Genomic DNA, 26,439 nt, shown 5'->3' with positions numbered 1-26,439 from the left:
CTCTCCTGTATGATGTGTCTGCTGACCCCTGCTGGGAGGTGTCTCCCAGTCAGGATGCATGGGGGCCAGGGACCCTCTGGAGGAGGCAGTCTGTTCCTTATCAGAGCTTGAGTGCTGTGCTGGGAGATCTGCTGCTCTCTTCAGAGCCCTCAGGCAGGGAAGTTTAAGTCTGCTGAAGCTGCATCCACAGCGCCCCTTCCCCCAGGTGCTTTGTCCCAGGGAGATGGGGGTTTTATCTAGCAGTCGCTGACTGGGACTGCTGCCTGTTTTTCAGAGGTGCCCTGCCCAGAGAGGAGGAATGTAGAGAGCAATAGTAATTTTTTGGTAGGTTTGTTATCTCTGTGGATTCTTTTTGACCTTAATACTGTCTTTTGGCTTGAATCTGTAGTCATTATGTTCCTGGATAGAACAAGGTCTAGGTGCTTTTTTCTCTCAGTCCAATAAGAAGATGCAGACTGACTGAGAAAGAAGGGAGTTTATTTCTGCAACTGGTTATGGAATAACTCACCAGACCAACTAAGTTACAAGTTTTTTTCAATACTTGTATTCATTCTAAACTCTGTGTCTATGTGTGGGAGGCGCACCTACAAGCGAGGATCTTTCATTCCGACTGTATCTAGGGTGGGGTCCAGGGTCTGGAAGGCTTTCTCTAGAGACTTGGAAAAATTTCTTAATCTTCAGTGGGCCCTGGCACAAGGTGTGTGTGAGAATGCCTTCATAATCTTACCAGGCTTTAGGGTCTGAGAAAACCCAGGTGAAAATCTTAATGGGTTTGTTTTCACATTTCAGCCCTTGTACGAAGGCCATAGTTTCTCCATTTCTTTACTATTTGACTTACACATTAATTAGAATTATAGTAATGTGTTAGTAGAAACTGTTCTGGTTGCTAATGGAAACCTGGCCTGCCACAATTACGGTTTTTCTCCCCAATGGACATTTTCTATCCTGTTTAACATCAGATATTTAATTTTAATCTCATATTTTTAGTATATTAGAAGCTTTAATCTGAAAGCCTCCATTTTGGGCCTTGTCATAAAATAAGTTAAATGACTCTAATTCTGAATACTTCTCTTTGTTTCTTCTTCAGGACACAGCCAGTGTGAAGTCCTCTAGTAGTCTTGAACCCAATCTTTTTTGTGATGAAGAGATTCCCATCAAATCTGAGGAGGTGGTGACTCACATGTGGACAGCACCTTCATTTTGTGCAGAGCATGCTTACTCTTCTGCTTCCAAGAGTTGTTCTCAAGGTATTACTCCTTTAAAAAACTGGGGGGAAGATAAGCAGAAAACCAGTGAGAAAAACATTATGTTAATCAAGAATGTGAGTCCCGTTTGAGTGGAGTACAATGCTTGGCCATGAAATGCTAATGGAACCTGAAAATGCTGTTTTCTTTAGGAAAAGCCAATCCCTATTTGCATTTTCTGTCATCACAACGTGAAAACTTAACAAAGAATTTTAGAGTCCTAATTAGAAGAACTTTAGGGGCCATCTAGTCCCATGCCTCAGTTCTAGAAAATCCCGGATAGGTAGTCCTTCACCCTCTATTTGGTCGTTATCAGGTGTTGTGGAACTGCTGCTTTTTAAGCATATTTACTCTGTTTCTGGGTTACTTTAATTGTAGAAAGTCTTTCCTTTCCTTGGAGGGTGATTTTCTCTGTGATGTTCATTTTTCTCTCCCTCAGCAAAAACAAATCACATTACTTTAGGTCACAACTTTGGAAAATGGAGGGTGTTTATCTCTTTATAATAAAATTCAGGATTTTATGGAACTGTGTCTTATTTTCTGTTCATTAGAAAGATAACCAGTTATTTATATAAGGCAGCCAAATGCTTTATTAAATGCTTAATCTTTTGGTATACTCTAAAATGGAGAGATTCTGGTTCCTTGCTCCCCTTGCCACACGATAAAAACTCAATAGAAATTGACATTCAGGATAAAGAACTCCTTTTTTTGTTTGTTTTTTTTTTGAGATGGAGTTTCTCTCTTGTTGCCCAGATTGGAGTGCAGTGGCGCGATCTTGGCTCACTGCAACCTGCCCCTCCCAAGTCCAAGCGATTCTCCTACCCTTAGCCTCCAGAGTAGCTGGGATTACAGGCATGTGCCACTACGCTTGGCTAATTTTTTGTATTTTTAGTAGAGAGGGGGTTTCACTATGTTGATCAGGCTGGTTTCGAACTCCTGACCTCAGGTGATCCGCCCGCCTCTGCCTCTCAAAGTGTTGGGATTACAGGCGTGAGCCACCACGCCCGGCTGGAAGAACCGCTTTTTATTAATAACCCCAAACCATTTTTTTTTTTGGAGTGGGCCTTGGAATTGTTTGCCTTTTTGGTCTGTATTTGTTTCTAATTGTGTTTACATTTTCATACGGATGGAATTAATCCAGATATCTGAAGTTAGTATTGGGGGTCTGGGGGGCTATTGTAAATATTTACTTTGAAAACAAGTTTTTTCCATAGTTTTAATTTTTATTTGCTTTGTTTTATGGTATTTTTTGGGAAAGGTTCTAGCACCCCAAGGAAACAACCTCGGAAGAGCCCTTTGGTGCCCCGGAGTTTGGAACCTCCGGTGCTGGAGTTGTCACCTGGAGCTAAGGCACAACTGGAAGAACTTATGATGGTTGGAGACCTCCTAGAAGTATCTCTGGACGAGACTCAACACATATGGCGGATTTTGCAGGCCACACACCCACCATCTGAAGACAGATTCTTGCATATCATGGAGGTGTGGATTTAATACTTATTTAAGCAGTGGTTATAAAACTAGAATGCCTGGGTTCCTTAGAGGTATCATAAATGTTGGCAGAGGGATGGCTGAGGGCAGTAATCTGGCTGGCCTACTTTCCCACTTCAGTCAAAGAAATTGGGCTTTATGGCTTGCCGGCTTGCCTGCCTGCCTGCCTGCCTTCCCGCCTTCCCCCCTTCCTTCCTCTTTCTCTCTCTCTCTCTCTCTCTTTCTCTTTCTCTCTTTTCTTTTTCTTTTCTCCTTTCCTTTCCTTTTTTTTCTTTTCTTCTCTTTTCTCCTTTCCCTTTTCCTTTCCCCTTTCCCCCTTTTCTCCTTTCCTTTCCTTTCCTTTCTCCTTTCCTTTCCTTTTTCTCCTTTCCTTTCCTTTTCTTTCTCCTTTCCTTTCCTTTCTTCCCTTTCCTTTTTCTCCTTTCATTTCTCCTTTCCTTTTTCTCGTTTCCTTTCTCCTTTCCTTTCCTTTCTCCTTTCCTTTTTCTCCTTTCTCCTTTCCTTTCCTTTTCCTTTTCCCTTTCCCTTTCCCTTTCCCTTTCCTTTCCTTTCTCCTTTCCTTTCCTTTTCCTTTTCCTTTTCCCTTTCCCTTTCCCTTTCCTTTCCTTTCTCCTTTCCTTTCTCCTTTCCTTTCCTTTCCTTCTCTTCTCTTTTCTCCTTTCCTTACCTTTCCTTTCTCCTTTCTCCTTTCCTTTCCTTTCCTTTTCTTCTTGTAGGACACCAGAGATTTGACTTAGGGTTTTCTTTATTAAGCTTTTGGGTAGTATCTAAGTTGAAAAAAACGGCCATTTTTGCTAAAAAGAAGTGGGCAAGGGTGTGATTGATAACCATCTAGTTTAGAACAACCTCTTTAGCCCAGACTGTCATTATTGGAGGGCCCAGAGATAGGAGAGAATATATAGTAGCTATAAAAAAGAGGCACAGGGATGGTTAAATAGAAGTAGATTGAGTGGGAGAGAAGGTCCACATTCATATATCACACTTACGTAGCAATTCCATGAGCTCATTTGATGAGACAGTGATACCATATCCATGAGCTCATTTGGTCCTTACCACCGTCTTGAAGAGGAATGGGTAGGGGAGTGAGAGGGCAAGTATTTTACCCATTCTGCATATGAAGAAAGTAAGTATGAGAGGTGGAAAATTAAGGTCACACATCCAGTAAAAAATAAAGAGACCTGGATTCGAATTCTGCCATTTGACTCGTATTCTTTTCATTAGTTTCCTTGTTTCCATGTAATGGAACGGTACCATGCCACCCGGAGTTGATGCAGATGTATTTAGCATATACTATAGTTTGTTTTTGTTTTGAAAGTCAGGTCTAGGTAACCTAATTTAGATAGTGTTTTCCAGTCTGCAAAGCATTTTCTTCACATTCATTGTCTTACCCAATCTTCTTTATTTTACAGATAAGGAAGCACAAAGTATTAAGAGGTTAAATATCTTATTTAAGATGTAATAGACTTAAGGCACTTATAATCCAGTGTTCTTTTGGATTCTGCTGATTCTTAGGTTCCTGTCAAAGATTTTCAAGTGTCAAATCTATAGAAAAATGAATTCTCAAGGGAATTGTTAGGTTTATGTTACATTTCTTCAGTATTTCTTTCTCTGATGCCCCCTCCCATTCTTTCTGTTACTAGATACACTTTTACCATTAAAATTTTAAATGTTTATTACATTGGCACATACTAGCTATAGTATTAAAAAGCCAAAAACAATAATGACGATTTTTTTTTGCTTTGTCACGCGAACTGTTTTCTACCCGTTGGCAAAGTCACTATATATTCTGTGTAATGAGATCATGGACACGATTTTATGTTTTTCTGACTTTTTAAAAATAACTACCAATGCTTTTATTATTTGGGTTAAGAAAGAACTTTACTAGTAATAAATGAAGACCCCAGAAGTTATTACATAAGTTAGTACAGTTTGCTTTTTGTGTATGTTTTCGTCTCTAACAGAGACGCTACAGACTGTGTTAATACGCTGGCACTGAATTTTTGTGTGTGCCCTTTTTCTCCTAGTAAGCTAATACAAGATAAATATTTCATTTCAGACTTGTGATTTTCTACTGTTATCTTCATTGAATAGTACACTTGCCTTCTTAAAATGTCTTTTAAATATCTTTAGAATAACATAAATCCTTTTTGTGTTTTTTGAGATGGAGTCTTGCTCTGTGGCCTAGGCTGGAGTGCAGTGGATTGATCGCGGCTCACTGCAACCCCCGCTTCCTGGGATCAAGCCATTCTCCTGCCTCAGCCTCCCAAGTAGCTGGGACTACAGGCATGCACCACCATGCCTGGCTAATTTTTGTATTTTTAGTAGAGTCGGGGTTTCACCGTGTTGGCCAGGCTGCTCTCGAACTCCTGACCTCAAGTGATCCACCCGCCTTGGCCTCCCAAAGTGCTGGGATTACAGGCATGAGCCACCGCGCCTGGCCCATAAATGTTTTTTTATTGTAGCATAATATACATAACATAAAATTTACCATTTAACTCTTTTTAGGTAGACAATTCAGTTACATTAGGTAGATTGACAGTGTTACGCAACTGTCACCACTATTCATTTCCTGAATTTTTTAGTTAGTCCCAACAGAAACTGTACTCACTAAACAAATCTTCATTTCTTCTTCCCTACAGCCTCTGGTAATCTCTGTTCAGCTTTCTGTCTCTTTGAATGTGTTTATTCTAGGTACCTCATATAAGAGAGTAATACTAAGTAGTTTTTTTAACTGTCTTGCTTTAAAATTGTTCCCAATTTTATATTTTTGAAGGATGACAGCATGGAAGAGAAACCACTAAAAGTGAAAGGAAAGGACTCTTCAGAGAAGAAACGGAAACGGAAGCTAGAAAAGGTAGAGCAACTTTTTGGAGAAGGAAAACAGAAGTCCAAGGAGTTAAAGAAAATGGACAAACCTAAAAAGAAGAAATTAAAATTAAGTGCAGACAAATCAAAGGAGCTGAATAAACTGGCCAAGAAACTAGCAAAAGAAGAAGAGAGAAAGAAAAAGAAGGAGAAGGCTGCTGCAGCCAAAGTTGAACTTGTGAAAGAGAGCACTGAAAAGAAAAGAGAGAAGAAAGTGCTGGACATTCCCTCAAAGTATGACTGGTCAGGAGCAGAGGAGTCTGACGATGAGAATGCTGTGTGCGCAGCACAGAACTGCCAAAGGCCCTGCAAGGACAAGGTGAGTTCCAACTGTTTATGGTCAAGCATGAGAGGGTCAAGGAACAACAGTTGTGGAGACACATGTTTGATATCAATATATAGTATGTTTTTGATTCTAGGATTTGGACTTCCAACATAATATCTTTTGTACAATTTCTATAAACTGTTTTGAAAAGTGAGGCTGTTAATGTGCCTAGTAGAAGTGTTGTATTTTAGAAATCATATACTTAGTGAACATAATGAGACAGGAGCAGAGAGATGTGACATTCCCTGGCAAATGGTGCATTTCATATGCAGTGGGCATAACAAGTTTCAGAATAATCTTGTGCCTTCCCTGTAAGGTGACTCAGAGAACGAAATACCTTGTCAAATAGTCCAGTGGCCTGAAGAAAATCCTGGGCCAGTATTGTAAGAGCTGTGGCCAATTGCATTAAGATTGTATTCCAAAGACTTGAAACTTTTAGTCCATATCTTACTCACACTCAGACCTGTAAGCACTCTCCTAAATGGAATATAATTTTCTTCCAATCTTTGGGAACAAATAATTCAAACCTATAAATGCATTATTTTAGGCTGCGCACGGTGGCTCATGTCTGTAACCCCAGCACTTTGGGAGGCCGAGGCGGGTGGATCACCTAAGGTCAGGAGTTTGAGACCAGCCTAGCCAACATGGTGAAAACCCATCTCTACTAAAAATACAAAAAATGAGCCGGGTGTGGTGACATGCACCTGTAATCTCAGCTATTCGGGAGGCTGAGGCAGGGGAATCACTTGAACCCAGCAGGCAGAGGTTGGAGTGAGCCGAGATCGCTCCATTGTGCTCCAGCTTATGCAAAAAGAGTGAAACTCCATCTCAAACAAAACAAAACAAAACGTTATTTTAAAATTTCCAACCCTAAAATTTAAGTGTAGTAATTCTGTTTTGGCCGTTCTTTAGATACGAACTTTTGAGAGTAATAGACTTAATGAAAAATTCCAGTTGTTTAAATGATTGGAGGCCCCTGTTACAGTTCTTATCAAGAATATTGATAAATCTGTAGTTTTAATTTTATTATACTCATTATACTATTTGATGTTTAGAATTCTCATAGTGCCTCAGTTTGAAAATATAAACAAATAAAACTGCATCTCTATTCCCTATAGGTTATGCCCTCACTTTTTCAATGAAATACTTAAACATTTTTAGAGCTTGAAGGGACCAAGAGTTTACCTTGTTCAGGCTGCTCATTTTACAGCTGGTGCAACCAGGACTCAGGGAAGGTAATTACGTGACCAAAGTTACAGAGCTGATCAGCAGCAAAACCAAAAGTAGATCCCTAGATCCCGGCTCTCAGACCAGGCTCTCTCCACTAACACCTCTGCCCCGTCGGTAACTGAGGTGTACGTACAAAAACACATTCCAAAACTAAATGACACATATTTAAATGAGATGTATTAGGGGCATTCTGTTCATTTTTTGGAAAATGAATGCTGCGTATAGTAAAATACATATCCTGTAGTCTAATCTTCCAAGGCAGACAGCTGTAAATATTTTAGTGTTTCCTTCCCAGTTTTTTTCTATGGCATTTGTTTTATGTCATTGTCAGACTGTTCACTGACTTGCATCTATTCATTGTATAAGCATTCTATGTTATAAACATTTTAAAGCATTTTAGTACATATATATGTGCATATTATTTTTATCTTTAATTTTGCGTTTATTTCCATCTGAGTTTGTTTATTAAAGAGGCTGAGGAAGAGTTAACTTTCTCTTTGGGCACCAGAGTGCAGCGGCTCAGCACTGGCAGAGCCTTCTCCCTTTTCTTTCTCCCTTAATTTTATGGTAGTTTAAAGATGAGCAGCAAGGTAGGATGTTTCCATTTTAAACTTTCCTGTCATTCTTTCTATCATGTTTGTATCTATCATGAGCCTTTGTCTTATTTTTGTACTTTTTCTCCTTATCACTTAATCTTTCCCCTCCCTTCTGCTCAGCATTTAAATAGGATTCAGTTCATCTATTATTATTGTTGTCTTCTTTTTTTTTTTTTGTGACGGAGTCTCACTCTGTCGCCCAGGCTGGAGTGCAGTGGCCGGATCTCAGCTCACTGCAAGCTCCGCCTCCCGGGTTCACGCCATTCTCCCGCCTCAGCCTCCCGAGTAGCTGGAACTACAGGTGCCCACCACCTCGCCCGGCGAGTTTTTTTGTATTTTTAGTAGAGACGAGGTTTCACCGTGTTAACTAGGATGGTCTCGATCTCCTGAGCTCGTGATCCGCCCGCCTCGGCCTCCCAAAGTGCTGGGATTACAGGCGTGAGCCACCGCACCCGGCTTACTGTTGTCTTCTTATAGCAATATAAACACTTAGGCTGTTTTTTTTTTCATTTGCTTTGAAATTGTCAAATTAACAGGTGCCCTGCCTTATTCAAAGGGTTATGATGATAAGACGAAACAATCTCTATGAAAGCACTTGTTAACCAAAAAATGCAACGTAAGTGCTAAGATGTGATCATTAGTTTTGAAAGAACTGTGAGATTTGCTCCTAATAGTATAGGTGTTTTGTAAACAAAATCTTTAAACAAAATCTAGAGTTATCATCTACATTTTGATGGAGCAAAAGGAGATTTGGCTGAGTGCTCAGAGAAAGTGTCTATTTTGAACTGTTAAAATACATAAAGGTGAGCAATGTGTGCCCCACCCTATGTTGTTAGTTTATATAATGTGTTTCATTTTAAGCAAAAGTTATTACAGATTATAGATATTTTGCCTCTTACTGCTATTTTGCGATTTTTATGGTTCTACATGTTTGTTCCTGACATTGATTTTACTAAATAACAGTTACAGTTCTATAAAAGTTTCTGTAAAGAATGTTAAAACTTTCTCAGTGTTTAGTATTTCTCTGAGAAAACTTAATATACAACACACATGTTTAGAACAAAATAAGAAAAGAATGCTTTTGCCAGGTGCAGTGGCCCATCCCTGTAGTCCCAGCTACTCAGAAGGTTGAGACAGGAGGATTGCCTGAGCCCAGGAGTTCAAGGCTATAGTTAATGTGCTATGGTTGCACCTGTGATTGCCCCACTGCACTCCAGCCTGGGCGAGACAGGGATACCCTGTCTCAAAAAGAAAAAGATTGGCAAGATGATGTTAAAAAAAAAAAAAAAAAGAAAATCATGCATTTTAGGGCAGTTTGTTCTTTTATTTTTTATTTTTTTTATTTTTATTTATTTATTTTTTTTTTGAGACGGAGTCTCGCTCTGTCGCCCAGCCCAGGCTGGAGTGCAGTGGCGCGATCTCGGCTCACTGCAAGCTCCGCCTCCTGGGTTCACGCCATTCTCCTGCCTCAGCCTCCCGAGTAGCTGGGACTACAGGCGCCCACAACCGCGCCCAGCTAATTTTTTATATTTTTTTAGTAGAGACGGGGTTTCACCGTGGTCTCGATCTCCTGACCTTGTGATCCGCCCGCCTCGGCCTCCCAAAGTGCTGGGATTACAGGCGTGAGCCACCGCACCCGGCCAGTTTGTTCTTTTAAAATATCATTCTGCAAAAAATAACTTCTAGGGTTCACTTGTTTTTAGGTGAATTCTCTGACCAGTAATTACTATTATTTCTCTAACCAATAATGACTATGACTTTTCCCCCAAAATATGCAGATAGAATTTTTTTTTTTTTGGAGACAGGGTCCTACTGTGTTGCCCAGCCTGGAGTGCAGTGTGTGGTCATAGCTCACTGCAGCCTTGATCTTCTGGGCTCCGGCAGTCCTCCTACCTCAGCCTCCTCAATAGCTGGGACTACAGGCACACGCCACCACGCCCAGCTCTCTTTTTGAGAAATACTCTTTTAAAAATTGAAAGATTAAATGAGGCTAGTTTAAATGTGCCTAGCCTCAATTTCAAGGTGTTTTAGAAAAAGAAAGACAATACCAGAATAATATAAAAGGTTTTGAAAAAATAATTTTTCCTTTGATTATTAAATTAATGTCAAGCTGAAATTATTATTAACAAAGAACTAGTTTTAAAAAATTAATTTTAAAGTTCAGAATCTTTTTCTGTCAGAACTCTTTATTCAGTCTTATTGGTACCAAAGATAAAACAAGTTAACTGGAAAAAGACCAAATTCTTTCAGGCTACTAATTTAAGTAGTATTTTTCTTCTGTATTAGAATAAACATTTAATAGTTTTACTTATGAAAATAGTCTTCTTTTTCTCTTCACTTTTTTTAACCCTCTTATTGTCGACCTTTTCCTTTACCCATTCCTACTTACATGAGAAGTTTTGTGTGGTAAATTAAGAGACTAAATTTGTGAACTCTGATTTTTACTATTTATTAGCCACCCTGATTTAAGATTTTCACGGGGGTGTTGCCTCAATCAAGGTATTTGCGTTTTCAATGGCTTTACTAGTTCATACCTCCTTTTGGCACAGATAATCAAAGATTAAGTTACCTAAATGTGTGTAATACACACACACACACGCGTGCACACGCGTGCATGATGTTCAGCTAGAGTAACCAACTGTCCCAGTTTCCCTGGGACTTTCCCTGTTTCAGCACTGAAATTCCCACATACTGAGAAATCTGTCATTCCTCGGCAAATTGGGAGGGTTGGTCACTGAATATTGAGAGCACCAAGAAAATAATACACAAGGATTCTGAACGTGTGTTGTAGTTCACTAAATGAATTGTTTTCCTTTTTCAAATCCTGCTTTTACTAGGAATCTTGGGGTGCAAAAGATATTAAATGCCAAAATAACAAAAGCTCAGTTTAATTACTAAGCTAAGAATATCACTAAATTACCAGATTTTCTTCTTTCCCAGTGCAGTACTATTCTTTAAGAAATGAACAAAATATACTATGCCAAGTATTTTTTCTTAAGTATAAATATGAAACCATACAGCAAAACATGAATATTAAACTAATATTTCGTTTTAATGTATTTCTTTTTAAAACAGACATTTCCCCCAGATGTAAACATAGTAACCTATTTGTACTGTGATGTAGAATCTCTTATCATTTAGTATTTGAACAGTTCACAGCTGTGAAGTTTAATAATTCTTTTTGTGATTCACTAAATACATCTCCCTAGAAATAATGAAAAGGGAAATGACAGTTTATACAGTTTTCCAAATTCCGTGTTCTTGAGTTTTCAGGACACTACCTGGTCTGTTGCCCCTGTGTCAGAATCATCTGTGGCTTCGGTTGGCATCCCAAACTTTAGTTTGCTTTATGATGCTGTGGACCTTTCACACAAGAGTAGGACTCACATTTGATTGTTAGTAGATGAGCATGATAAAAAAGATATTGGTAAAGAGAAGGACTATTTTTACTTGTTCTATTATCAGGCTAAATTGTTACATAACCTGTAGTCTAGGTTAGAATTTGTGTACCAATATCTCAAGAAAGGTTATAGATCTTTTGAAATGGGAGATCTAGGCTTAGGAAGGGACCTTGAGTGAAAATCACAAAAGGGAAAGTCTTGTCTTATTTGCGAGATAATTTTGGGAAATTGTAAGCCAGTGAGTATAGTGCAAACACTAGGTTTCAAAAGACCTGGGACACTTCTTTATAGCAAATACTGATACATTGATAATGTTCTTATCCAATGGATTAGCATGAATGGGGACTAGACTGGATTAAGAGGGTTGGAGGTAAGGGTAAAGGTATCTGTTGGTTCACGGGTACCATCATAAACAGCATAGTATCTCAAACCTGGGCAGCACAGAGAACCACAATTTATCCAGTTCCCTTTATGTGTCCCAAACAGCCAAAACACTTGAGTGCACCTACTCTAACAAACAGCCAGCATTTTGTGAGTCTTGACTGCTTGCAGTACTTTAATTTTTACATTTTGCACAGATGCCATTATTTCCCTTTTTATTTTTTGGTCTCTGATTAGTTTTCTACAATAGGAACATTTTGGTGAGTTTTTTTATTGCACAGACTTCAGAAGCTAAACAAACAATTACAGAACAAAAATCTGTTTAGGAAGGTATTGTTAAGTTGCTCTGAATTTACAGGAAGTGATGTCACAGAGGGCCAGCAGCAATCGGATTTAGAATATATGAGAATCACTTGAGAGCTGATTAAAAATGTAAGCTTCTGGCTTGTACTCCCCAGACATTCTGAGTTCATAGGCTGATAGGTCCCAGCTGCATGTTTAACAAAACACAATAGATGATTCTGATGCCAGTGGTCTACACACTTTGAAAAGCAGTGCTGCAGACAGTTATATCAAGGTGCAAAACGTTTTGTGTAGTGTAGGATAATGAGTAGAGCCACGAGACCATGACTGAAAAGTGCCTCCAGTATCCTAGGCAGTGAATTAGGTGTTTTGCGATACATTATTTCATTGGATCCTCTCGGTAATCTAGTAATTAATGTCATCTGCATTTTTCAGATGAGGAAATTGAGCCACTCAATGAGGTTAAGTGACTTGCTTGAAATTACACACTGAAACTCAGAACTTCTGAGTTGAGTAATCTTTATGTTAAACAGTATTGTTTCTTAAGATCTAGAACTTTAGAATAAGAACAATACAAGTAGAATATCATTTTGACAAATTATTTTTCCCACCCCTTATTACAAGCCTAAAACTACTAACATGACTACTGTGGTTTGACAATTGTTTTATAGGACATGGAAACGAATTTTGAAAACCACTCACTTTCTGTGAATGAAACTCATTTACCTAGCCAAAACCTCCTTCATCTGTTCTTTCTTATAAGTTGTATAGAGTTACTTCTTTGATCCCTTTCTGTTCCTTCCTTTGATATCTGGTAAAGCTCACGGTTTTAAGTGGCTTCTTATGTTGCCAATGAAATGACCAACCTTTGTATTGAGGTGAGGGAGAGTGGCTCTTTTCAACTTAAATGTTCTTGTCTGCCATGACATTAGCTGTAAAAACTACCACAATCAGCCTTCAAATACAAAAGCCAAAAGTCACTTTATTGTTAACTCTTAAGTCCAAGGCTTAAAGTCACCAAACTACAATCCCTTCCTAGCCTCCTGTAATCAGAGTATTGTCAGAAGGGTCAAAGTCTGACACCTGCCGCTGACCTGTCAGGTTTTCAGATTTGAATTTTAAGCCCCAGAGTGATCTATTGACCTGTGTCTTTGACTGTTATAATTGGTTAATTTGTAAGATTTGACATCTGATATTTGCTAACTTTTTATAGGGAGTTGTATTTGTAACGGAAGAAGAGAAGAATAAAAAATATTAGTTTTAAAAGTGGCCTATGTGACTGCTTTTCTAAAAAGGTATTTAATGCTCTTAGTACTTTGGCTTATCTCTTTGAAATAAAGCTAATACACAGGATTGCCTTCACATTGTTGTACTCTTCCTTTCTTGATTGATAATTGCATTGTCTTAGAGCCTAGAAATTGTTAATATTAGCTAAAACTACTTGACTGCTCTATTAGAAGTTCCCTTTTTGTCAAATTTTTCTCAAACATGTTTCTGCCTCACAAGGAGCCCCAGGTATTCATGAGGTAATGGAGTACCTAAGAGGCCTAATTTTGTGGACACACTATGGTAAAATATAATTTTGGGGTATTAACTTCTCAGCTTCTGTCTTTAAAAAATAACCCCATAAGAAGTCATTGCCTATCTCTAGACATCCCAGTTGTTTGCTATCATTTAAGCCAAGAAAGCTCTTTGGTTTGCTTTTATTCTAGGCTTAATGTTTATGTAACCTTAACATTCCCCAATCTTGTTTCCTACAGGTAGACTGGGTACAATGTGATGGTGGCTGTGATGAGTGGTTTCATCAAGTTTGTGTGGGTGTATCTCCAGAAATGGCTGAAAATGAAGATTACATCTGTGTAAACTGTGCAAAGAAGCAGGGGCCAGTTAGCCCAGGTCCAGCACCACCTCCTTCCTTCATAATGAGCTACAAACTACCAGTGGAGGATCTGAAAGAGACCAGTTAGCAGATGCGTGGTTAGTTTGGGACATGGGGGAAATGGACCACATTGAGACCTTAGCCATCAAGTAGAGTGGTTTCTATCCACTTGGAATGTTGCTTCCAAAGATGAATGGCCTTCAGAGAAAGTCCTCCTAGTGCTGGCTTCCTCTGCATGGACTCTGGGGGTTACATTCTGTCAACGTGTCTATGCAGAGGGTGTCTTCTTTGGCACAGCAGCCAATAGTTCATGTCTTCTTTGAGTGTGGTTTACTGCATTAAGGCCAGATGCCTGACTGAGCTCTAGGGTGGCTGGTTAGTATTAATGCATTGGTGTGCTCACAGGGCGTGTAGGGTGTGGCTTTTGTCCAGCTGACAGTAGTTAGAGACTTACAGCTTAGGAGCAGCACCAACTGAAGGTGCTAATTGCTTGGATCACCTTCACTGGGATAGTTGGAGAGGGATTGGAGCACCACTTTCCTTCCACTGTTACCTGGTGCTTAATGCCCTGAAGATACAACTAGGAGTAACAGGGCCAAAGTTATTTCTGTTAGACGTCAAGGAATGGTATCAGTCTATTGACATCAGCTATTTGTGCTTGTTTGTGCTAGAAGAACACCCCAAATAGGAGAACCTCTCAGCTGGGGCAGGTCACCTTATCTTTGTAAGGATGAGGATGTCATCTAGATCAGAAATCGGACTAGATTGGATTCTGGGGAGAAGAACCTACTACAAGGCAAGGAGCCGTTTTTTGGCATTGAAAAGTCTTGCTGTCTTGGGTCTACATTTTAGGGAAGAGCAGGTACATGGATTCAGGCCTCTGCCACAAAAAAAAGAGAAGAAGATGACGACGATGACCAGTCATACTATCTTACTGAGCCACAGTGATGCATGCTTTTCGGGGAAAACTTCATTCACAGTATTCCAGACACCAGGCTTCAGGCATGGCCATGAGCAAGACCAGCAAATAACAGCTTTTTGCCTTGCAGCCCTGACCCCAATGTCTGCTGTTTCCAACACTGGCAATTTCTAACTACGGCCCGCAGCAGATGCTGTTGAATAACGCCATGGCTTCATCAGAGGATGCGGGGTTGTAGTACCTCTGGGTGATGAAGTTATTTTAGTAAATCCATTTTTAAAAAGAAAAAAAAAGGACTTGTTTTTACTTTTTTCTAAATGTCTCTGACTACTGACTGTTCTATAAATAGATTATTTTTCCTTTTTTAATATACATATATGAATATATAAATATATATATTTACTGTTACCAGCAGCATATGACAGAGTTTCAACATCAAAAATCCATTTGGGGGCTTGCTTTTTCTTTTTTGCTTTAAAAAAAAAAATCCCATTCCTTCCTTGTAGTACAAGGAGTTAGCAGTCCCTCCTCCATCCCAGCCTGACCAGATCTTCCATTTTGCTTTTGTTCATATAGATAATTATATGTCCTTTGTATGTTGGGACTTGTTCCTGTCTGTTGGGAAACTTGGTCTCACTCTAGTCTGTGCTGGCTGTTTTTTCTTTTGTGTGTGAATGTTTGAAACTATGGTGCTGTGTCCTCTTCCCTCCTGTTGTGTTCTCTGTTCTTAAGATTTTAGGTAAGCTGTATGTAGACTCTTAGTAGAAGGGGACTAATTTTTTTTAAAGGACAAAAAAAAAAAAAGACTAAAAATAGTGTTTTGTCATCACTGTCTGTCTGGTGTGTTTATTTTGGTTTAAAAAAATCTGTGGTTTGACTTAAATTCATCAGTTTTCCTTTTAAAGGGGGGATTGGGGTGGACCTAGCAACGGCTTATAGTCTCCTTTTCCCTTTTTGCCCCAGTCTCTTTTAAAGAACTGTCTTCTAGTAACTAGAAGTGAAATGTACTGTCCAGTTACAGTTTGAGTGGGTATGAGATTTAACTCAAAAGGCATCTTACAAAAAAAAAAGAAACATGTTTTCTTATAAAATCCAATTTATGTAAATGTTTTCTCTGTAGTTCATACTACCTACTTTTTATTCATTCTTTCCTTAATACTGTATAACCTTTTAAGTGTTTTGACTTGTCCAGAGGTTTGTTAGTGTTGCTGTGCATGTGTCTTGAGGTCTCATCTCAAGTAAGTTTGTGTATGATCCAAGATTTCAGTGGATATTGCAAGGCAACTAATGAACCGATTTCATAAGTTTTCCTTTTGCCAAACTAACGATTATCAATTAAGAATTTCCTCTGGTTGATGTTATACAGGAAAGCACAATATTTTTTGCCTTTTGGTCTTCTTTGTAAAAGTCTTCAGATATTTGTGGGTTAAAAATTGAATGTAATGTTAAGTGACAGATGCCTGGAATACATTTACAATTTTTATTTTTCCTTCCTAATCATCCATTAACTAGTCCGCCATCAGTGGAGAGTCATGAGGATGCTGAAAAAGTATGACTAGCTTCCTGTTACCTTCTGACGTTTTGAAACTTAAATATGTCTTTTCATTGATACTGTGGGATTTTCTTTATTTACTTGAAAGTCATGGAGGATTTGGTATGACTTGACCACAGGTTTAGACCAAGGCTGAGAAGAACAGAAGGGAGAAATTAATGGCAAAACAAAAAAATACACAAATCTGCAGTTTTGGAATTAATGAAACAAGATTGATCTATTTAAAGAAATGTTGGTGTTCTAATACAAAGCATTATTTTCACTTAGAGAAAATTATTTACAACGTGCTCTCTTCTGTATTGTAATATTTTGTATTAAGACATGATTTAAAATGTCTTTCTACCCTTCTTATCTCCTCTGAACTGCAACTGAAGTTGCAATTCTTCATCATTAGTATTTTAACCTTGGCAAAGGTTATAGAAAGAAAAATGGGAAAATGGTAGGCCTTTGGTATTCTTAAAAGCTAAGTCATTAGAACTATGCAGATCCCCAAGTTTAGAAGTACAAATGTAGCACTAGTAGTTAGCTTTCTAGCTGGGGGAGAAGACAGGAGATTTTCCTTCCACAGATGTTTATTTTGCTTCCTGATACGTACCGCAGCAAAGCCATGTTGATGTGTAGATGCGGGACTTCCTCACTAAGCTGCTGCACACCAGCTTTGCCTGCATGATTCAAATTTGTGCCTCAGTAAAATTATAAATTATTGCATGTCATACTCTGAATAATTGAAAAGGCAAACATTAAACCTGTGATTGCCCACAGTGTACTTTAATAATAAAAAACATGGCAGCCAGGTGTACTCCAGTGCAGTGTAGTCAGGAGGCTGAAGTGGGAAGATTGCTTGAACCTAGGAGTTTGAGTCCTGCCTGGTCAACGGTGAGACCACGTCTCTCTCTCTCTCTCTCTCTCCCTCTCCCTCCTTTTTTTTTTTTTTTTAAAGAAAGGACAAAGGCTGACCTGTAAGATTAGCATGATTTTACCTGTGCTTTACTTCTGTTCTTCTCTACTTTTGTCGTTAGTAGGTGTCCAAAAAATGTCTTTTTGTGCTGCTTAATTTTTGGATTCTGGATGCAATTCAGTGCATGTAAAGAAACTACTTGCTTGTCAGTATTTTAATTCTGTAGTACATTTGTGTGAATATCAACCAGCACTTACAGTAGGAGAATGAAAAGAAAAACTGAGAAAGCCTCTCTTTCAAAGGATGGGATAATCCACTTTTTGAGGGAGAAAGTGACAGTTTGGAGTGGGATTTGAAAAGTGTAAATGGTGGAAAAATTTGAGCTGTTGAAGTCCCACATATAACCAGATTTGATAAAGTTTCACATGTGGATTAGCTTCGTGTGTGTAGAAGGTGCTTTTATAGCAGGTCCTTAAATACTCCTTTTGAAATTCCTTTTTTAAAAAATCATACCATTACTTCTTTGGATATGAATGTCCCAAGTGGTATCTCATACTGTAGTATGAGGAAGAATGGATGTTAATGTATTGTTTTGAATTTTGGTCTTCTCTTGTCCTGGATCATATCCAGTCACCACTATGCAACAAATGATGTGCACTGGGCAAGGATATGATGGGTTATTCAAACTGTATCTTGCTTGTTTTTTCTTTTGCAGTACTCCAAGTGGTCTAAACAGGAATGTCTTGTAAACCTCAAGACTCCCTATTGATTATTCCCTTACATATTTATTTACAATTTATCAGGGTAATTGGTGGTGCCTTATGAAAAGCATAACTTGATTTCTTGATCTTTGAGCATGTTTTGTGTTTCTTCTGTTTTCTGAAAGAATATTAGATATGGTTGATTGCATTACATCTAAAAGATTTAAAAATTATGTGTATGCTCAGGTTCCCCACACCCACACCCACCCCTACCCCCTGTCATTTACATTGGTGGCAACTTTAAATGGTAACTAAGTAAAAGTACATTTTGGTAAGGAGTATTGATAATCCTGAGGAAAACTAGTGAGTACATGGGAGCCACCTTTAACCTGTGCCAAAGCAGTTTCTAATTTCATTTGCTCTCTAACTGCAAAATAAAGAACTGAGCTGAAATAATTTGATCAGTGGTGTGATTAGCCTATTATCATTGCTGAGAATAGTGTTTTTGGAGTGTGAAGTGATTCCTGAAGATTTCACCTGCCTTCTGTTTCCAGCAAGAATCCAGTGATGACCAACACATTTCCTCACCTTTGGTTCTTGAGAAGTTTATCCCTTTGCAACAAACCATTAATAGGGAAGACAAGGAAATGCTTTCCTTTTCTCTTTGGCTTCTTAACCAATTCAGACCCCAAGTTACTTCAGAGAAGCAAATGGCACCTTTTCCCCATTGCCAAGGATCCTAGCTTATGCAGATATGAAGGACAGATCATTTCTGAAAATGTTAAGACTCTGCTTGCTGTGAACTTGGCCTCAAAACAGTTTCATGAAATGTGTAACTCTCTATGTGTATGTTAGGAGGAGGGTTGGTGGAAAGAGCAGGGGCGGGGAGGGAAATCTGATTACCTCCTGGGAAATAATTTTCTTGCCAACAAAAAGATACACTTGAAGTTTCTTAAGGTGGCAAATCCATTAAAAAAAAAATTGTGTTGGACTCTCCCAGTTTAGATCAAGTATTTCTTGGGGGTCTTGACATTTTGGTTGATACCAGTAAATGAAAGATCCAGAACATTTTCATTTAAAGCTCAACCATTAATTGGAACATGGTGAAACATTTTACACATTATAAAAGTAGGGAACAGTACAAAAGAATGCAATCAAATACTATATTATGTAAATAAACTAGAGTGATTTTGGAATTTCACTCTTCACTCCTTCTCACTTGTTTGTTCTTTGAAGTGTATTTCTACCTTGGTAGGAAGAAAGACTTGATTTAATCTTTCCTTAAAGATCCATGAAATTTCTTTATTAGGCAGAACTTCTCCCTAGCCTTATCTCTGGAGCTAGGTTGTGTATCTTGTCCGTGGGGGGAAGAAGGCACCACCAGAAGCAGCTTTAGAAATGGCTTGGTGGTCCCACCTTGTGTTAAGGAGCCTTTTTGAAGGTGTCAGGGACATAGGATGAAATCAGAATTTTCTTTAGTTTCAAAAAAGGTTTTCAGAAGCCCAGATGAGAACCTTAGAATTACAGAATGTAAAGAACACTGGATTTGGGAATAAAATAATCTGGGTTTTAGCTCTATGTTTGGCCCCTTATGTGAGTTGCTTATCTATTGTGGCCCTTGGTTTCCTACCATATGCAAGTTAGTCACAAAGAAACAAGTTATAGCCCCTCCCCTTGACAGGGTAAGACGTAGATGATTTCTAAGGATGTTTCTTCCTAAAAAGGTTATAGAATTTAAAGATGACAACAGAGGCTGTATAGTCCAAATCCCCATTTAATGAGAGAAAAATTGATTGGGCACTCCTGAGGACAGAACATACAGTGTCTGTCCTATCTTGGAAAAATCTAAGTATTGGTCACTAACATGTATCGGAGCTTGCCTATAGTCTTCCCTCTGCTGGGGTCTGAATTTTGCGGCATTTTTGAGCACTTTCCCTTTTGCCGTGGGACTAGCATATCTGCATCTCTCTATTCCATTCAGTGCTGAACTCCTGGGAGGTAAGGCGAGAGTGTTAGACACATTTTGACAAACCTAGCCTAACCGTTCCGTCATCTGTGGGCCCCTTCCCTCTGCAAATTCTGCTGCTCTGTTGAGACCAGCAGCTTTAGTCTTTCTGACCTAGCCCTGCCATCTCTAACTGGGGCTAAACTTCACTGAGACACAAAACAGCGTATCATTCGTGTTCTCTTTCGTACCTTGAGTAACAATTCAAACTCATGTCACCTTGGTCACTTCCCAGGACTTGTTTTGTCATAGAAGCATCTCGTTCCAGAGTTCAGTTGAAACACTGAGAGACTGGTTTGATTCCCTTTGCTTCTCATCCGGATAATGCATTGCTGCCATCTGAAATAAGCCCATCCAGTCATCAGGCCTCAAATTGCTACCTGTTTTCCTCAATTCGTTTTACCGTTGCTGCCGTCCTTGCCAGTTCTTTGCATTATAGAGATTTTCATTCCCTATTCCTTTGTAAATATGCTTTTCTGCTTTTTCATTAACTGGAAACGGACTCTCCCTCAGCCGTACTTGCCTTAGGACTCTTTCAAGTGGAGAGTGTTCGTCTTCTCACTTTTCTGCCGGTGAATGGATGGACTACAGGGTCTGCTGCCCCTGTGTTCTTGATTCCACTGCTACACCGTTGTTCTTCTGTCCCGAGGCTTCTGCTGTTCAGCTGCACCGTCTGTCCTCCTCACCGCCATCTCTGGTCACTCCCCTTCATTTATGGAAGGGACTTTGATGATTGATGGGCATCTCTTTCCCCAGTGCTGCCATCATTCTGGGCAGTTTCATTAGTCATGGATGACCTTAATTTCTGGACCTCCATCTCCACTAGTCATTTTCACTCCATTTAGCAAACCAGTTTTAAGTCAACACTTTGGACTCATCAGAAATTTATTTTCTGAAATGTAGAATCGATAATTCTATGATTTTAGTGTCCTTTAATTTCTTCCTCTCAGTATACAGTATACTTATTCTTTGACCTCAAGAAGCCTCCAGTTCCTTAACCAACCTTCCCCACCCCCCCCCCACCCCCGTTTGTCAGTTTACTCTGGCTTTAGCGCTTCCCCGTTTAGCATCGACTGTGGCCTGTCGCTCTGGCTCTGCAGAAACTTATCGCTGGATCAGTTTGGCTGTCTGACTTCTTTGCTTTCATGGGCTGCTGCGTACTACTGAGTATGTACCAGTGGTTGGTGGCACCACAGATTCTGACTTCTTTGCTTTCATGGGCGGCTGCGTACTACTGAGTGTGTACCAGTGGTTGGTGGCACCACAGATGGACTCGAGTAGGCAGGTGCTTGAAGCAGTTCAGCAGCCCTGGCCGTCCAGCAACCTCTTCCATTCTTAAAGACTATTTCAGATTTTCACCTCTTGTCAAATAGCCTGTCACCTCTGCTGCCTCTGCAGAGGCCTACCCTCCTAATGGGTAAATTGAAGCTAACAGGAGAGCTGCTAAGCTTCTTCCTCAGTTATCTATATCATCATCCTCATCTGTCCCAGAGGAGGGGTCTGTCCTGTGGTCAACACTATGAAAGTATAGGTGAATGAGCTAATCAGTGAATCCTATCCCATTGTAACTCCTTAGAGACCTTGTTCTGTCAGTCAGCCCTTTATCTTCCGCATCTTTCATTTAGCATATAATTTCAAGCTCTGTATTGAACAGGAGAGCTCAACTCCTATATGTTTTCCCTTGAACCTGTCTCTTTTCCTGTTCTCTTCTTCTTATTGAAATGCTACCTCTTCAGAGGCCCCCATGTTTTCTCTTGCAATGGCCTGTTCTATTCCATTAGGGGACTTTGCCATATATGGCATATTTGTGTAAAAGTTCCATGAGAGCCTAGGTTTTGTTTCCTTTCTCTCTCCATATGCAGCAACTAGAACAATACTATGCATAAACATTCAACAGATAACTTGAAGGAATGCTGTTTCATGCCTTCGTTCCTTCCTATACATTATTGCTCCCCTGTTGTTCTCTGTTTGGACTGCCATAACCTCATCTGCCTTTTCTCCTTACTACTTTCTCATTCTTCAAAATTCAGCTCATCCCCAAATTCCTCTGAGAAGTTCTTCAGGTTACTCCTCTCCATCTAATCTGAGTTAGATGTCCTTTCTTGGAGCTCTAATAGCGTTTAGACTAGACACCGGTCCTCAGAGTGAGGCTTCTGCATGGACAGCATCACCGTCATCTGGGAATTCATTAGAAATGCAAACTATGAGGCCCTACCCTAGACTTTCTAAATCAGAAACTCTGGGAATGGGGCCAGCAACCTGCGTTTTAACAAGCCCTGAAGGTGACTGTGATGCATGCAAAGTTTGAGGACCACTAGAACATAGTCCCTGTAGAATATATCTCCAGGATCTGACACAACACACAGAACAGGATTATTGTGAAGATCTTCCTTATAAAGACCTGAAGTCTATCTTCCTGTAGCCTCATCCATCCTAGTTGAGCATATGAAAAACTAGTTCAGTTGCATCTCTGTTCGGCAGCCTTATAGCATTTGAGGATAGCGGTCATCTCTACTTCTGCACCTCTCGTCCCCAACTCCTCTGGTTTAATATCTTTTTTTTTTTCTCATGTGCTCTAACTTTGAATCCCTTCACTTTCCTCATTGGGCTTCTCTGGACAATTCCAACTTACTTCATATCCATCTTAAATACATATTCAAAATACCCTTTTAGCTTTTAACCTACAGCTCTGAAAGGTGGAACTATACATGTCTATAATCACCCCAGCAAGACAGAGTTCACAATGAACATAGAATTCCATTTGTACAGTTGGAGGTGTTCCCAGGTGGGCGGATTGCTTGAGGTCAGGAGTTCAAGACCAGCCTAGCCAACATGGCGAAACCTCGTCTCTACTAAAAATACAAAATTTAGCCGGGCGTGGTAGCGCCTGCCTGTAATCCTAGCTACTCGGGAGGCTGAGGCACGAGAATCAATTGAACCCAGTAGAGGCGGAGGTTACAATGAGCCGAGGTCACGCCACTGCACTCCAGCCTAGGTTTCGGAGGGAGACTCTGCCTCAAAAACAAACCGAACCTGTCGCTCCCATCCTAGACCAATCTAATTGCAAGTATCTCACAGGGAGCCCAAGTATCAATGTTTTTTTGTACAGCTTTATGGAGGCATAATCTACATACCATAAAATCCACTTATTTTAATACATGATTTTAGCAAATTTAAAAGAATTGTGCAACCCTTACCACGTCATAGAAACTTCAGAATGTTTCCATCACCCACAAAGAAACTTCATGTCTCTTTGGTCAATCCCTGTTTCTACTTCCAGCCCTAGGTGACCATTAATCTGAGTCTCTCTAGAGTTGCCTTTTCTAGACCTAAACATCAGGATTTTGTTTTCTGCAGCCAGAATTGAGAACCGTAGTTCTAAATGCATTATGAGAGACAATGATTTTTAAGGATTATGTATAATAAGTATGTTTTACATATTTTCATATTTATGACTCCCATCCATACAGTGAATGCATCTATCACCAGTAAGACAAAGATCATTAATTTGATAATGGAACTTAATAGACGATTCTATTATTTTCCTTTTCTACATTTTAGTATCATATTCAAAATGGCCTCCCATTCTCTCCCCAGGTTATTTTAAAACATCTCCAGTCTGCTTTTTTCCCCTTTAGCTCATAAATGAATAGTGCTGGATGATATCTTAGGAGCATTTTCCCTGAGATAATGTCTTCGGTAATGATTGCACGTATTGGTGTTGATTCCATCCTTGAAGTTATTTTCCTTTATCTTTCTCATTGGTGTTTCTTCACTAGAGGTTTTGCTGTCTGATTAACTTATCTGCCAAATAAATGGACTTTTGCTTCATAGGTACACAAACATTTCTAAAACTTTTTTTGGAAAATATATTTCTTTTTTTAAAAAACAAATAACGCATGCACATTTAAAAAAAAAAGAAAAAATATCCCAAAATGACCAGTTAAGATTTACTTTCAGACAACTCCGTGCATATTTACATATGCTTCTATACAACCATGTACACCTTTGCGTAAATGAGACCACACTCTACGTACTGCTTTGTAATTTGCTTCTTTCACTTAATACTGAGAACATTTGTACGTGACCATAGATATAGATTTGTATTGTTTTTAATGGCTGTATAGTTTTGCATTATACTGAATCTTAATGATGTTTAAGAGCTATGTATATTGAGGACATTATTTCTTTGTTTTGTGTTGCAAATTTTTGACCATGTTGTTATTAGTCTTTTAACCTTATTTATAGTTTTTTTTGTTATAAAAGTTAAGTTTTATGATGTAAACTTAATCTTTTTGATTTTATAATTCCTGGTTTTCCTGATGTGCTTAGAATGACCTTCCCTACTACAAGATAATAAAAATACCTCCATGATTTTGCTTAAAACTTTTATTCTTTATATTAAATCTTTGTTACATCTTGAATTGATTGGTGTGAAGAATGCCAAGTTTCTTTATTGCTCTGTTGACTACATTTCTTAAGTTTCTAAAATGGTTTGCGTGTCTATGCATGTGTACATATAGTCATTCCAAAACCTCTAATATGCAAACACACTTTACAAATGTGTATACGTTCAGTATTTACTCTATTTGTTATCTACTGCTGCATAACAGTATTACCACAGACTTAGCAGCTGAAAGCAACACACATGTATTGCCTCACAATTGCTGTGTCAGAAGTCAGGGCACAACTTTGCTTGGTACCCTGCTTCAGGGTCTCACGAGGCTGTCATCACAGTGGTGGTCAAGGCTGTGTCATATCTGAAGTGTGAGGAAGAATCTACTTCTAAGCTCATGTGGTTGTTGGCAGCCTTTAGTTCCTTTTGGGTCATCGGAATAAGGGCCTTAGATTTTGGTTGGCCACTGGCCAGAGGTCAGCTTCAGTCCCTCGGCCTCTGCGCTTTCCCAACATGGCCACTTGCTTTCTCGAAGCTAGCAAGATCAGCTTACAATCTTACGTAACGTAAACGTGTATGTATAATCACATACATCCTGCCACCATTGCCCCATTCCATTGGCGAGAAGCAAGTCCCAGGTCCTGCCCATGCCAAGAGACAATCAGAAGGATGTGAGCACCTGGGGAGGCAGGGATCGCGGAGGCCACCTCTGATTGTGTCTGCTGTCCTCACACAGAATGTGCTGCGTCATACAAAGACTGAAGTGCCTGAGAGCATAAACGAACTTCCTTAGGCTTAATATAGGCTGGTGCAAAAGTAATCGCAGTCAATCGCAAAGACCACAGTTTTGCATCAACCTATAAAAGTCGCTCTATCCATACTTTCCTATTCAAGTTAGATCAAAAAAGGTAAGTGTAATGTCTTTCTTTTTTAATGCTCATGAGAAGAAATGCAGTAACTTTTTACACTTGGGCTAACATTTTATAAGACTGCTGCAGTTTGAAGTATTTATAACTGCCCTTTGGCCAATATCCTGCATTCAGTAGAACAAATTTACTTCTTAGGAAAATAGAAATCTCCAAATCTTGTCAACCATGTTCTGGGTTCCTTAACTACTGATTCTCCTCTGAACACCCTCCAAATGGTTCATATCCCTTTTAATATCTATGCAAAGCATTCTCTTAGTCTTCAAATTACAATTCTGTCTGAAAGAATCAGATCTTGAATTTTAAAATTTATAGTATCCACAGTGTTAAGTATCTTTATGAATTTGTTTCCTCTCCATACATTTTTCTTCTACAGCCTGTGCTCTTGGAAGCTGTCAGCAAAAATTGGTGTAATTTCCATCCAGAAATGGAAACGTGAGGATTTCCTCATCATTGAAATTTGTCCTTTCCTGTGCATCACAAGAATCTCCGTTTTGTTCCTAGGGATGGATGCATTGGGGTTTTGTAAATTGGTAGTACGTGTGGTATGACAACATAGGAGCCAAGAGAAGAAACCGAAAGCAGAATTCAGAGTTTTAAAGTATTTCATCCCAAGTTTGTCAACTAGGAAGCAATGATTTCTTTCCAAGGTAATGATATTGCCATCGCTGCTATTGACAGGTGACTCTTCAGACTCGTTTACAACGCGGGAAGGGCGTGGATCCGTGCTGGTTCTGTGTGTGTGTTTCGCAGTTCTTGTTTGGAAGATGTTTAATATTCTAATTGCTGTAGGTTCTGTGGATTAATACATACACATCTTAAGTCATGTCTAGAATTACATAGCCCTAAGATTCTCAGGTATCCTAACGTCAACTTTTCTGTGCTTCTGTTACCACTAGGATAGTGTCTACACATTTCTAAAAGATGGCCTGCACACACACACAAAAAATGTATTTTGGAAATATGTATAGATTGCCTAGTTCTATCCTGGTTTTTCTAATATTATGAATTCAGTTACCATTGTATGGCAAATTGTGACTGAGTAAAGATTTTTCTCATTTTTCAGATGGTTATAGCAGGAGGTATTAAAGCTCTAGGAGATGACAAGTGGACAGGACAGAGCGAGAAAGAAATGGTGTGCTGAGTTCACCTGAAAGCCTCAGTTCCCAAGCTATTTCTTTACTAAACTGTGTTTTTCTAAAGTTGTATCTGTACCCTCTCTGGTTTGCAAAGAGGGGACAAAAGAGGGAAATTTTATACATATAAAGTCTAAAGAAGAGAGATCTGATACCTAAGGTCAAGGTATAGGGAAGGAATAGTATATAGTGTT

At 39.2% G+C, this 26,439-nt stretch overlaps 1 protein-coding gene across 2 annotated transcripts in view; it reads left to right on the top strand.

Moving 5' to 3' along the window:
* The window catches only part of KDM5A (lysine demethylase 5A), a 94,303-nt gene extending 78,598 nt beyond the window's left edge, over nt 1-15,705 (top strand). Inside the window, exons 25-29 of one of the 2 annotated variants that reach the window (XM_074006003.1) lie at nt 1,088-1,247; nt 2,503-2,723; nt 5,506-5,916; nt 13,594-13,810; nt 14,384-14,924. In XM_074006003.1, the coding sequence (XP_073862104.1) occupies nt 1,088-1,247; nt 2,503-2,723; nt 5,506-5,916; nt 13,594-13,800 (999 nt within the window). In that variant the 3' untranslated portion in view covers nt 13,801-13,810; nt 14,384-14,924. Of the gene's footprint in view, nt 1-1,087; nt 1,248-2,502; nt 2,724-5,505; nt 5,917-13,593 lie in introns of both variants that reach the window. The other variant, XM_005569714.5, reaches the window with a different exon arrangement.
* Nucleotides 15,706-26,439: the final 10,734 nt, after the last annotated feature.

Source organism: Macaca fascicularis, chromosome 11, assembly GCF_037993035.2.
Source record: "Macaca fascicularis isolate 582-1 chromosome 11, T2T-MFA8v1.1".
Lineage (NCBI taxonomy): Eukaryota > Metazoa > Chordata > Mammalia > Primates > Cercopithecidae > Macaca > Macaca fascicularis.
Note: the sequence above shows the minus strand (reverse complement) of the source record. Positions and strands in the feature narration are given on the sequence as shown.